Source organism: Camelina sativa, chromosome 9 (genome assembly GCF_000633955.1).
Source record: "Camelina sativa cultivar DH55 chromosome 9, Cs, whole genome shotgun sequence".
In the NCBI taxonomy this organism is placed as follows: domain Eukaryota; kingdom Viridiplantae; phylum Streptophyta; class Magnoliopsida; order Brassicales; family Brassicaceae; genus Camelina; species Camelina sativa.
Window position 1 is genome coordinate 23,588,717 of NC_025693.1, and position 13,602 is coordinate 23,602,318.

General features: G+C 34.3%; 2 protein-coding genes across 2 annotated transcripts; one reads left to right on the plus strand and one right to left on the minus strand.

Moving 5' to 3' along the window:
• LOC104711913 (29 kDa ribonucleoprotein, chloroplastic) lies at positions 810 to 2,957 on the minus strand. Its single transcript, XM_010428694.2, has 5 exons — positions 2,451 to 2,957; positions 2,187 to 2,288; positions 1,404 to 1,859; positions 1,206 to 1,316; positions 810 to 1,110 (listed from the first exon to the last, which is right to left on the minus strand). Exons 1-4 carry the CDS (start codon positions 2,826 to 2,828, stop codon positions 1,251 to 1,253), a joined length of 1,002 nt encoding a protein of 333 aa, XP_010426996.1. The 5' UTR covers positions 2,829 to 2,957; the 3' UTR covers positions 810 to 1,110; positions 1,206 to 1,250.
• On the plus strand, positions 4,072 to 4,754 carry LOC104711914. The gene is made up of 2 exons (XM_010428695.2): positions 4,072 to 4,290; positions 4,376 to 4,754. Exons 1-2 carry the CDS (start codon positions 4,170 to 4,172, stop codon positions 4,645 to 4,647), a joined length of 393 nt encoding a protein of 130 aa, XP_010426997.1. The 5' UTR covers positions 4,072 to 4,169; the 3' UTR covers positions 4,648 to 4,754.

The following is a 13,602-nucleotide window of genomic DNA, read 5'->3' on the forward strand; positions in this document are numbered from 1 at the left end:
ACGAGTATGTAGACATCATAAGGATTAATATAGGTTGAAGTTGATATACGAAAGACAAAACGAAAAAGAAGGAAGATAAAGGCCTAACTTGTAGGCAGGAAGAATGGTGGAAGTATGATGTCGAAAGAGCAAAGTTGACATCTATTTATTTGTGTGTTCTTTATTTTTGAGACATAACCTTCCCCATTAATTCACTTCAATGTTCCTTCCTCTGCTTTCGGTCATTTTGCTATGCCCCATTTGTTCTCAACTTTTCTCTTTTTTTTTTTTCTTTTTCCTGAAGTCTCTTTTTTTTTTTGTTTAAGTTAATGACGTCGATGATACCTTCCTCACAATGACATCCGCACACTATATTCATTGACATTATTAATTTGGCATGTTACGTATAAGGGGGATTAGTATTAGAATACTCCTCCAATTATAAGGGTGTCAATGGGCCGGCCTAGAGTCAGACTAGGTATACAAAAGAAATTGAAACTTTTGTTTGGGGTTAAGGGTGCTTAGCCAAGAGGTTCAAGCCTATATGGAGCACTCAAGAAGTCTGCCTCTGTAGCCCTTTAAACAATATTAATTAGGCCCGCTGACACCTGATTTCACAAAACTAGGAACGAATATGTAAGGATCATACCAAACTCACACAGTTCTGTGAATCCAGAGAACATAATTGAGGTAAAAGTCTTCGGTCTTCCAATTGGTTTCATATGAGAAATTGAGAAACTGATTATACAACCTCAAAAGCATTCCAGATTTTTTTTAGTTTTGAGATTTTTAAGAAGTTAGATGAACTAGTTTTTAGAACAGAAAAACAAAAACATTAAGCAAAATAGACTGCTACAGTCACTCATATTCCAAAAAGCCAAAGGTGTCAAAATACCAACAAAAAGGGAAGAAGAAAAATGCAAATCCAACTAAAATCAACCGCAGGATTCAGACAGACAAGAAACAGGGGCCTATGCTTTTAACCTAATCGTTATCTTTCTCAAAAAAGACCATTCCTTTATGATCTTCTACATCTAAGGCGGATAAAGCCTAGCATGCAGCAGCAGTGAGTTTTAGTTACTATCTGAAACCGCCATCTTCTCACTCTTAACCCCATATGCTTCAAAGAACCTGTTACAATTCAAGATCCAAGTAAATTAGTCGTTTGTAGCCAGAGAATCAGAAAGAAAATGCTTGAACATGGCTTGAGAATTTGAGAGTCCTACCTTCCAGAATCTGCAATTTTTGAGAAGGTGAAGTGGGGTGGCCGCTCAAAACTGGCCTCTTGGTGGCCTAGCCTCAGCCTCTGAGACTCTTATTTGTCTTCCATCCAAATCCTACAGGGAAGTAGTAACAGATGTTTTATCTTACTGTAAGTAGTACTGATCCGAGTATTATGCAAAGAGAAAGGAGATGATACTTACTGCACCATTCAAAGAATTGATGGCCTTTTGAACCTCCTGTGAAGAGCTGAGTGTCACAAACCCAAAACCCTTAGACCTACCACTGTCCCTGTCGTAAATGACTCTGGCTTCAACAACCTTTCCTTGCTCATTAAACATGTTCTCAAGAGCCATGTCATCAACACCCCAAGAGAGGTTTCCTACATAAAGACGGTTACCAGAACCTGAGCCCGAACCTGACCCTGATCCAGAACCATAACTGGAACGTTGAGACCCTCCGTAACCACCACCTCGTTCAGAACCGTAACCACCACCACGTTGAGACCCGTAACCACCACCACCACCACGTTCAGAACCGTAACCCCCACCACCACGTTCAGAACCGTAACCGCCACTCCTTGGTCCTCTGGAGAAGGATTCCTCCCTCTTAGGTGGAGGAGGGCCAGCGTTAACTCTCAAGGGTCTGCCTTCAAATTCCTGAAAATGTTTATTTCAAAGTAATTAATAAAAAAAAACAGCCACAACCACAATGCACAAGACGCTACAGCTAAACCGCTAAAAACAAAAGGTTCAACAATGATCTCAGCAACTTCTATCTCCAAATAAGAAACAACAACGACATAATAGTTGAGACAGATTTCATCAAAGGACGAAGATGCATCTTATAGGCAGAATACACTAAAACATAACCATAAAGTCTCAACAAAACTAAACAGAGGATAAAACAGCACAATTTAACTATCTCTAAAACATAACAATCCACACAAGCAACACTATAGCAAAGAACCAAAAGTATGTTCTTACATAGCCATTGAATTGTTGAGCAGCTGCCTCAACTTCAGCTGCAGTGGACATTGTCACAAATCCGAAACCTCTGCTCCGTCCAGTCATTTTGTCATAGATTACCTACAAATATATCAATCCATTATAAACAGAGGACACAACAAGATTCACTATAAAGCTACACAAACAGAGGTAATAAGCAAATCATTATATCCATCAACAACAATTCAAGAAGTTAAAATCCAAATCTGAAAAAAAGGAGAACCCTAAAGAAATAAATCTCACCTCAACCATCTCAACATTTCCAGCGCTCTCAAAGAGCTGAGCGAGCTGAGCACTATCAACGTTAAAAGAAAGGTTACCAACAAAGAGCTTAAGGTCAGGAGAGAAGGAACTACGCTCCACAGGGGCCGAATCGTCACCGTCGGCGAACATGTCATCTTCCTCCACTTCGAAATCAGAGGACACGGCAACGTTCCTGACGAACCGAGCGGGGGAAGAGCATTTCAAGGAGGAGGAAGCGAAGAGAGAGACGAGGTGGTCGGAGTGAAGTTTGAAGGAGAGGGAAGGAGGCAAGACGGAGACGGAAGCGGCGGGTCTGGAAACGCAGAGGGGAAGGGATTTAGGTTTGAAAGCGGAGAGAGAAGAAGCAGAGGCAGACATGGTGGTGGGTGGGCTATTTAGCTTTTTGAGAATTTTGCTCTCTCGAAGCTAAAGCTCTGAAGAAGAAGATAAGGTTTTAGAAAGGGTTCTGCTGCGAGAGAGAGGGTTTGTGAGAGTGGAGATAAGAAACTGTGAGAACTTTTTGATATTTATCGGCAAAAAATCTTTATCCTCTTGAAATATCTCCCACTTGGATATTTTTATTTTCTATGAAAATTTGTAAAAAAAGAAAATTATTTCTACAGTTTTTTTTACCTTTTCAGTCAGTAAAAAAATAAAATCACACAAGCCAAAATTGTAGAAAATTGTTGGTATAATATACATTTTAGTGAAATATATAAGTGACATTCTTGTTTAGTTTGTATTGTGAAAGAAAAGAAAAAAAAAACTATAATCTAATTTGTGTTAGTGATGACTGAAAAAATAATCTTCACATTAAAACCAAAAGAAAAAAAAAACTGATAAAATATATAATAGAAATTTTACACTTGAGTTTTAATACATTTTTTGAGGAATTTTTTTTTAAAAAAGAGTAGTCAATTTTATTATTTTTTCGGTTACAAACTTACAACGGGGTGGGTAGCCTAGTCTTTTGAGTGAAGTGAATGGGTATGCGTTATATGATCTGGTCCGTCTAATTAGGATGGACAGTGGAGATGAACAAGAGAGCGGGTCTGGTGAGAAGATAAGGCCGCATAACTAAAAGCCAAAGGAAAAATATGCAACTAGAGACTGTTTACACTGAGGGTCCAGTAAGTATGGATCTTCAACTTGTTCTTTAAGTATACCAATCATGTATAAGTTGTAATAACAACCCCCTCTTGAAAATAATCAACTTTGAGGTTTATTTGTGTAAATGGATTTTTTTTTTTTTTGGGTAAGCTGTGTAAATGGATTTATTATTGATATGAACAGTTTTACTTTTTTTTCCTTTGTTGTAAATGAAAATTATGAAATCAAAGATAAATAAATATTAATTTAGTCATGAGTTACAGAGTTAGTCTAACATTAGGCTCGATATAAAAGATGTCATCTTCTCATACCATAGGAAAACCCTAGCTCTCCATTACTGAGGTAGCACTGCTAGTTGCCGCTTAAGCTAGAAGTGTCAATTTCCGGTTCGGTCGGGTATTACCCTAACCAGATTTAAACCGTATAATAACCAGTCCGGTTCAGAATTCATATTAATAATTACGGGTCCCATTGATAGCCACGTGTCACCAACGAAGACACAACAAGAGATTGAAACTGGCTAAGGAACATTGTCCGGCGGAGAATCGAAGAAGAAGAACACAACAACACTCAGATACTTTTTTGTCCGTACCGAAATCGGAAAAAAAAATGGACATTTCAGTACGAATCTCCGGCTTAAATTCTTCCAATATCTGCCGGATGATCCCAAGATTCACATCCTCTTCTAGGTTCCGTTGCTCCAAAAACGAACCTCCCCGTAACGCAGACGGTGAGAGATTCTCGTAATAATCTCAGAAGATTTTATATAATTGGATTGGAATCGGTTTAATTCGGTTCAATTGATTCGATGTCAGGTGGTGATAGATCGTCGACGGATTGGGACAAGGCGTGGAAGAGTTTCAAGAAACAGAGCAAGAAGACGTTGTTCTCTCAGTTCAACATGGACAAGTACGTGACGTGGAATCCTCCAAGATCGGATTATCCGGCGTCGGAAGAAATCGATCCCATTAAAAAAGCAGAGAGATCTAATCTAATGCTTTGGACTAGTCCGAGGTTCACACTTATTGGAGCCATCGTCATTGTCTCATTCCTCCTTCTCTACACCCTTCTTGCTCCTGTCAAGTGAACTTTTCTTTAATTTTCTTTCTCGAGCATATTTAGTTGATCAGCTTCTGAATGTGTTTTTTTTTTTTAAACTGTACAACTTTTATAATAAAGATCCTAGTTTCAACAGTTTCTAGAGTCTAGGCAAAAGCAAAACAGAGACCACAATGTGGTTAATGGAAAATGGTGATTAGTGAAATCTGACCAAAAGAACAAAAATGATTATACAAGAACCAGATCTACAACTTGTTATGGTCCATCGTTGTTATAATTCTAATTCTCTACATAGACAGCTTTATCTATCCTTTTAATGTTTTGTGGATGCTTAAAACGAGTTTGAGCTTAGACTTTTTGGGGTTCTTGGAGAAAATAACCTTAAACCCATTCTCCTAAATTATAAACTCAGAACAACTACTCTCATCATCACCAAATTTATTTAAAACTACAGAAATTGTGAAAAACAAAAAAAAATGTCATTTTAAAGTCTAAATATGTAAAACACAATGAAGTTTCTATTCACATATATTATTTTTTTAGAAACAGTAGACAGTTGTTAATTGATTGGAAATGGAAACACGACATTTTAGTAGAGAGTTGAGAGTAGTCTCTTTTGGGTTGTAACCGGAAAAATAATTGACTTAAAAACATATTTTTTTCTAGGTTCAAGGTCATTCTAGGACGAGTTAATCAAGGAAGGAATATATAACATGCACGGAGTTGCAAGATTGGGGTTAAAACAATATAGAGTCTATCATTCCAAAAGATAGCAAATAGCTTCTTGAGAGAAAACCAGTCGGTCATAAGATACGAAACCAAAATAAGGCTAATATCTTTTTAAAGTAGCAATTCCAATTTTTTTGTAAAACTTGAAAATTTTTACTACTCTCTACTCGCACGTAAGCGTGAAATTTTTCATAATACGGCGTGAAAAAGGCATGTAGGATACGTATTGATACCCACAATGTCAGAGCTACAACCTTTATTTTGTTGAGAATTCCAGTTTTGACAATCTTAAATAAACGGTGTTTATTTTATTATATAGAGGATTTTTTTCTATTATATAAATGAATATTTCCTTTCAATAATTAGCAGAAACAGTAAATAACACAATTTAATTCATTCAGGCCTCGCACTACTGGTTGGCGCGACTACGTGAAACCTTGTAAACACTCAAATTTGCTTATCTAGAAGTTAGACAACTTAATTATTTGTCGTCAGACAAACCTGAAATCGATTTTAAAAATGCTCGCGGTTTACTTCAATTGTGTTGATTTCCGATAGAAAAAATGAAGTAAAGAGAAATAAATTGAATGCGTCAAAAATTGCCGTACGAAACCGACTGGTCATTCTAAGACGAGTTAATCAAGGTAGGAATATACAACATGCATGGAGTTGCATGATTGGGGTTAAAACAATATAGAAGATAAGAGAGTCTAGCATTCTAAAAGATAGCAAATAGCTTCTTGAGAGAAAACCAGTCGGTCATAAGATACGAAACCACAATAAGGCCGCCATCTTTTTAAAGCAGCAATTCCAATTTTTTTGCAAAACATGAAATTTTTTACTATTCTCTACTCTTTCGTAAGCGTGAAACTTTTCATGATACGGCGCGAAAAAGGCGTGTAGGATATGTATTGATACCCATGATTTCGGAGCTACAACCTTTATTTTGTAGAGAATTCCAGTTTTGACAATCTTAAATGAACGGTGTTTATTTTATTCTATAGGGGATTTTTGTCTATTATATAAATGAATATTTTTTTTCAATAATTAGCAGAAACAGTAAATAACATATTTTAATTCATTCAGGCCTTGCACTACTGGTTGCCGCGACTACGTGAAACCTTGTAAACACTCAAATTTGCCTATCTTAGAAGTTCACCAAATTAATTATATGGCATCAGCATACCTGAAATCGATTTTAAAAATGCTCGCGGTTTCCTTCAATTGTGTTGATTCCCGATAGAAAAACGAAGTAAAGAGAAATAAATTGAATGCGTCAAAAATTGCCGTACGAAACCGACGGGTCATTCTAAGACGAGTTAATCAAGGAAGGAATATACAACATGCACGGAGTTGCATGATTAGGGTTAAAACAATATAGAAGATAAGAGAGTCTACCATTCCAAAAGATAGCAAATAGCTTCTTGAGAAAAAACCAGCCGGTCATAAGATACGAATCCAAAACAAGGCCGCCTTTTTTTAAAGTAGCAATTCCAAATTTTTTGCAAAACTTTAAAATTTTTACTACTCTCTACTCTCTCGTAAGCGTGAAATTTTTCATAATACGGCGCGAAAAAGACATGTAGGATACGTATAGAAACCCATGATTTCAGAGCTACAACCTTTATTTTGTAGAGAATTCCAGTTTTGACAATTTTAAATGAATGGTGTTTATTTTATTATATAGAGGATTTTTGTCTATTATATAAATGAATATTTCTTTTCAATAATTAGTAAAAACAGTAAATAGCATATGTTAATTTATTCAGGCCTCGCACTACTCGTTGACGCGACTATGTGAAACCTTGTAAACACTCAAATTTGCCTATCTTAGAAGTTGACCAACTTAATTATTTGTCGTCAGACAAACCTGAAATTGACTTTAAAATGCTCACGGTTTACTTCAGTCGTGTTGATTCCCAAGAGAAAAAATGAATTAAAGAGAAATAAATTGAATGCGTCAAAATTTGCCGTATGAAATCGACTGGTCATTCTAAGACGAGTTAATCAAGGAAGGAATATACAACATGCACGGAGTTGCATGATTGGGGTTAAGACAATTAATATAGAAGATAAGAGAGTCTACCATTCGAAAAGATAGCAAATATCTTCTTGAGAAAAAACTATTCGGTCATAAGATACGAAACCAAAATAAGGACGCCATCTTTTTAAAGTAGCAATTCCAAAATTTTAGCAAAACTTGAAATCTTTTACTACTCTCTACTCTCTCATAAGCGTGAAAGTTTTCATAATACGGCGCGAAAAAGGCATGTAGGACACATATTGATACCCATGATTTCGGAGCTACAACTTTTATTTTGTAGAGAATTCAAGTTTTGACAATCTTAAATGAACCGTTTTTATTTTATTATATATATATATATATTGTTGTCTATTATAAAAATTGATATTTCTTTTCAATAATTAGCAGAAACAGTAAATAGCACAATTTAATTCATTCAGGCCTTGCTCTACTGGTTGCCGCGACTACGTGAAACCTTGTAAACACTCAAATTTGCCTATCTTAGAAGTTAACCAACTTAATTATTTGTTGTCAGATAAACTTGAAATCGATTTTAAAAATGCTCGCGGTTTACTTCAATCGTGTTGATTCCCGAGAAAAAAAAGGAAATAAAGACAAATAAATTAAATGCGTCAAAAATTGCCGTACAAAACCGACTAGTCATTCTAAGACGAGATAATCAAGGAAGGAATATACAACATGCATTGAGTTGCATGATTGGGGTTAAAACAATTAATATAGAAGATACGAGAGTCTACCATTCCAAAAGATAGCAAATATCTTCTTGAGAGAAAACCAGTCGGTCATAAGATACGAAACCAAAATAAGGCTGCCATCTTTTTAAAGTAGCAATTCCAAATTTTTTGCAAAATTTAAAATTTTTTACTACTCTCTACTCTCTCGTAAGCGTGAAAATTTTCATAATACGACGCGAAAAATGCATGTAGGACACTTATTGATACCCATGATTTCGGAATTAAAACTTTTATTTTTTAGAGAATTCCAGTTTTAACAATCTTAAATGAACCGTGTTTATTTTATTATTATTATATATATATATATTGTTGTCTATTTTATAAATGGATATTTCTTTTCATTAATTGGCAGAAACAGTAAATAGCACAATTTAATTCATTCAAGCCTTGCACAACTGGTTGCCGCGACTACATGAAACCTTGTAAACACTCAAATTTGCATATCTTAGAAGTTAACAAACTTAATTATTTGTTGTCAGACAAAGCCGATTTTAAAAACGCTCGCGGTTTACTTCAATCGTGTTGATTCCCGAGAGAAAAAATGATGTAAAGAGAAATAAATTGAATGCGTCAAAAATTGCCGTACGAGACTGACTGATCACTCTAAGACGAGTTAATCAAGGAAGGAATATACAACATGCATGGAGTTGCATGATTGGGGTTAAAAAATTTAATATAGAAGATAAGAGAGTCTACCATTCCAAAAGATAGCAAATTTCTTTTTGAGAGAAAACTAGTCGGTAATAAGATACAAAAACCAAAATAAGGCCGCCATCTTTTTAAAGTAGCAATTACAAATTTTTTGCAAAGCTTAAAATTTTTTCCTACTCTCTACTCTCTCGTAAGCGTGAAATTTTTCATAATACGGCGTGAAAAGGCATGTAGGACACTTATTAATACCCATGATTTCGGAGCTACAACTTTTATTTTGTAGAGAATTCCAGTTTTGACAATCATAAATGAACCGTGTTTATTTTATTATATATATATATATATATTTTTTTGTCTATTATATAAATGGATGGATATTTCATTTCAATAATTAGCAGAAACAGTAAATAGCATAATTTAATTCATTCAGGCCTTGCTCTACTGGTTGCCGCGACTACGTGAAACCTTGTAAACACTCAAATTTGCCTATCTTAGAAGTTAACCAACTTAATTATTTGTTGTCAAATAAACTTGAAATCGATTTTAAAAACGCTCGCGGTTTACTTCAATCGTGTTGATTCCCGAGAGAAAAAAATGAAGTAAAGAGAAATAAATTGAATGCGTCAAAAATTTCTGTACGAAACCGACTGTTCATTCGAAGACGTGTTAATAAAAGAAGGAATATACTACATGCACGGAGTTGCATGATTAGGGTTAAAACAATATAGAAGATAAGAGAGTATACCATTCCAAAAGATAGCAAATAGCTTCTTGAGAAAAAAAACTAGTCGGTCATAAGATACAAAACCAAAATAAGGCCGCCATCTTTTTAAAGTAGCAATTCCAAATTTTTTGCAAAGCTTAAAATATTTTCCTACTCTCTACTCTCTCGTAAGCGTGAAATTTTTCATAATACGGCACGAAAAAGGCATGTAAGATACGTATCGATACCCATGATTTCAGAGCTACTACGTTTATTTGGTAGAAAATTGCAGTTTTCAGTATCTTAAATGAACGGTGTTTAGTTTATTATATAGGGGATTTTTGTCTATTATATAAACGAATATTTCCTTTCAATAATTAGCAGAAAATGTAAATATCACAGTTAAATTCATTCAGGCCTCGCACTACTGGTTGCCTCGACTACGTGAAACCTTGTTAACACTCAAATTTTCCTATCTTAGAAGTTAACCAACTTAATTATTTGTCGTCAGACAAACCTGAAATCGATTTTAAAAATGATCGCGGTTTACATCAATCGTGTTGATTCCCGAGAGAATAAATGAAGTAAAGAGAAATAAATTGAATGCATCAAAAATTGCCGTAAGAAACCGACTGGTCATTTTAAGACGAGTCAATCAAGGAAGAAATATACAACATGCACGGAGTTGCATGATTGGGGTTAAAACAATAAATATAGAAGATAAGAGAGTCTACCATTCCAAAAGATAGTAAATATCTCTTGAGAGAAAACCAGTCGGTCATAAGATACGAAACCAAAATAAGGCTGCCATCTTTTTAAAGTAGCAATTCCAAATTTTTTGCAAAATTTAAATTTTTTTACTACTCTCTACTCTCTCGTAAGCGTGAAATTTTTTGTAATACGGCGCGAAAAAATGCATGTAGGACACTTATTGATACCCATGATTTGGAGTTACAACTTTTATTTTGTAGAAAATTCCAGTTTTAACAATCTTAAATGAACCGTGTTTATTTTATTTTTTATATATATTGTTGTCTATTTTATAACTTGATATTTCTTTTCATTAATTAGCAGAAACAGTAAATAGCACAATTTAATTCATTCAAGCCTCGCACAACTGGTTGCCGCGACTACATGAAACCTTGTAAACATTCAAATTTGCCTATCTTAGAAGTTAACAAACTTAATTATTTATTGCCTGACAAACCTGAAATCGATTTTAAAAATGCTCGCGGTTTACTTCAATCGTGTTGATTCCCGAGAGAAAAAATAAAGTAAAGAGAAATAAATTGAATGTGTCAAAAATTGCCGTACGAGACCGACTGATCACTCTAAGACGAGTTAATCAAGGAAGGAATATACAACATGCATGGAGTTGCATGATTGGGGTTAAAACAATTAATATAGAAGATAAGAGAGTCTACCATTCCAAAAGATAGTAAATATCTCTTGAGAGAAAACCAGTCGGTCATAAGATACGAAACCAAAATAAGGCCGCCATCTTTTTTAAATAACAATTCCAAATTTTTTGAAAAACATGAAAATTTTTACTACTCTTTACTCTCTCGTAAGCGTGAAATTTTTCATAATACGGCGCGAAAAAGGCATGTAGGAGACATATTGATACCCATGATTTCGGAGCTACAACTTTTATTTTGTAGAGAATTCCAGTTTTGACAATTTTCAATGAATCGTGTTTATTTTATTATATATATATATATATATATATTGTTGTCTATTATATAAATAGATATTTCATTTCAATAATTAGCAGAAACAGTAAATAGCATAATTTAATTCATTCAGGCCTTGCTCTCCTGGTTGCCGCGACTACGTGAAACCTTGTAAACACTAAAATTTGCCTATCTTAGAAGTTAACCAACTTAATTATTTGTTGTCAAATAAACTTGAAATCGATTTTAAAAACGCTCGCGGTTTACTTCAATCGTGTTGATTCCCGAGAGAAAAAAATGAAGTAAAGAGAAATAAATTGAATGCGTCAAAAATTTCTGTACGAAACCGACTGTTCATTCGAAGACGTGTTAATAAAAGAAGGAATATACTACATGCACGGAGTTGCATGATTAGGGTTAAAACAATATAGAAGATAAGAGAGTATACCATTCCAAAAGATAGCAAATAGCTTCTTGAGAAAAAAAACTAGTCGGTCATAAGATACAAAACCAAAATAAGGCCGCCATCTTTTTAAAGTAGCAATTCCAAATTTTTTGCAAAGCTTAAAATATTTTCCTACTCTCTACTCTCTCGTAAGCGTGAAATTTTTCATAATACGGCACGAAAAAGGCATGTAAGATACGTATCGATACCCATGATTTCAGAGCTACTACGTTTATTTGGTAGAAAATTGCAGTTTTCAGTATCTTAAATGAACGGTGTTTAGTTTATTATATAGGGGATTTTTGTCTATTATATAAACGAATATTTCCTTTCAATAATTAGCAGAAAATGTAAATATCACAGTTAAATTCATTCAGGCCTCGCACTACTGGTTGCCTCGACTACGTGAAACCTTGTTAACACTCAAATTTTCCTATCTTAGAAGTTAACCAACTTAATTATTTGTCGTCAGACAAACCTGAAATCGATTTTAAAAATGATCGCGGTTTACATCAATCGTGTTGATTCCCGAGAGAATAAATGAAGTAAAGAGAAATAAATTGAATGCATCAAAAATTGCCGTAAGAAACCGACTGGTCATTTTAAGACGAGTCAATCAAGGAAGAAATATACAACATGCACGGAGTTGCATGATTGGGGTTAAAACAATAAATATAGAAGATAAGAGAGTCTACCATTCCAAAAGATAGTAAATATCTCTTGAGAGAAAACCAGTCGGTCATAAGATACGAAACCAAAATAAGGCCGCCATCTTTTTTAAATAGCAATTCCAAATTTTTTGAAAAATATGAAAATTTTTACTACTCTCTACTCTCTCGTAAGCGTGAAATTTTTCATAATACGACGCGAAAAAGGCATGTAGGAGACATATTGATACCCATGATTTGGGAGCTACAACTTTTATTTTGTAGAGAATTCCAGTTTTGACAATCTTAAATTAATCGTGTTTATTTTATTATATATATATATATTGTTGTCTATTATATAAATAGATATTTCTTTTCAATAATTAGCAGAAACAGTAAATAGCAGAATTTAATTCATTCAGGCCTTGCTGTACTGGTTGCCGCGACTACGTGAAACCTTGTAAACACTCAAATTTGCCTATCTTAGAAGTTAACCAACTTAATTATTTGTTGTCAAATAAACTTGAAATCGATTTTAAAAACGCTCGCGGTTTACTTCAATCGTGTTGATTCCCGAGAGAAAAAAATGAAGTAAAGAGAAATAAATTGAATGCGTCAAAAATTTCTGTATGAAACCGACTGTTCATTCGAAGACGAGTTAATCAAAGAAGGAATATACTACATGCACGGAGTTGCATGATTAGGGTTAAAACAATATAGAAGATAAGAGAGTATACCATTCCAAAAGATAGCAAATAGCTTCTTGAGAAAAAAAACTAGTCGGTCATAAGATACAAAACCAAAATAAGGCCGCCATCTTTTTAAAGTAGCAATTCCAAATTTTTTGCAAAGCTTAAAATATTTTCCTACTCTCTACTCTCTCGTAAGCGTGAAATTTTTCATAATACGGCACGAAAAAGGCATGTAAGATACGTATCGATACCCATGATTTCAGAGCTACTACGTTTATTTGGTAGAAAATTGCAGTTTTCAGTATCTTAAATGAACGGTGTTTAGTTTATTATATAGGGGATTTTTGTCTATTATATAAACGAATATTTCCTTTCAATAATTAGCAGAAAATGTAAATATCACAGTTAAATTCATTCAGGCCTCGCACTACTGGTTGCCTCGACTACGTGAAACCTTGTTAACACTCAAATTTTCCTATCTTAGAAGTTAACCAACTTAATTATTTGTCGTCAGACAAACCTGAAATCGATTTTAAAAATGATCGCGGTTTACATCAATCGTGTTGATTCCCGAGAGAATAAATGAAGTAAAGAGAAATAAATTGAATGCATCAAAAATTGCCGTAAGAAACCGACTGGTCATTTTAAGACGAGTCAATCAAGGA

Bases quoted from the DNA above. Each gene is read 5' to 3' on its own strand.
- LOC104711913 (XM_010428694.2), bottom strand. From the start codon at position 2,828: ATGTCTGCCTCTGCTTCTTCTCTCTCCGCTTTCAAACCTAAATCCCTT. The intron at 2,289-2,450 runs GTGAGATTTATT...ATATATTTGTAG, and splicing joins GAAATGTTGAGATGGTTGAG to GTAATCTATGACAAAATGAC. The intron at 1,317-1,403 runs GTAAGTATCATC...ACTTCCCTGTAG, and splicing joins TCAATTCTTTGAATGGTGCA to GATTTGGATGGAAGACAAAT.
- LOC104711914 (XM_010428695.2), top strand. From the start codon at position 4,170: ATGGACATTTCAGTACGAATCTCCGGCTTAAATTCTTCCAATATCTGC. The intron at 4,291-4,375 runs GTGAGAGATTCT...ATTCGATGTCAG, and splicing joins ACCTCCCCGTAACGCAGACG to GTGGTGATAGATCGTCGACG.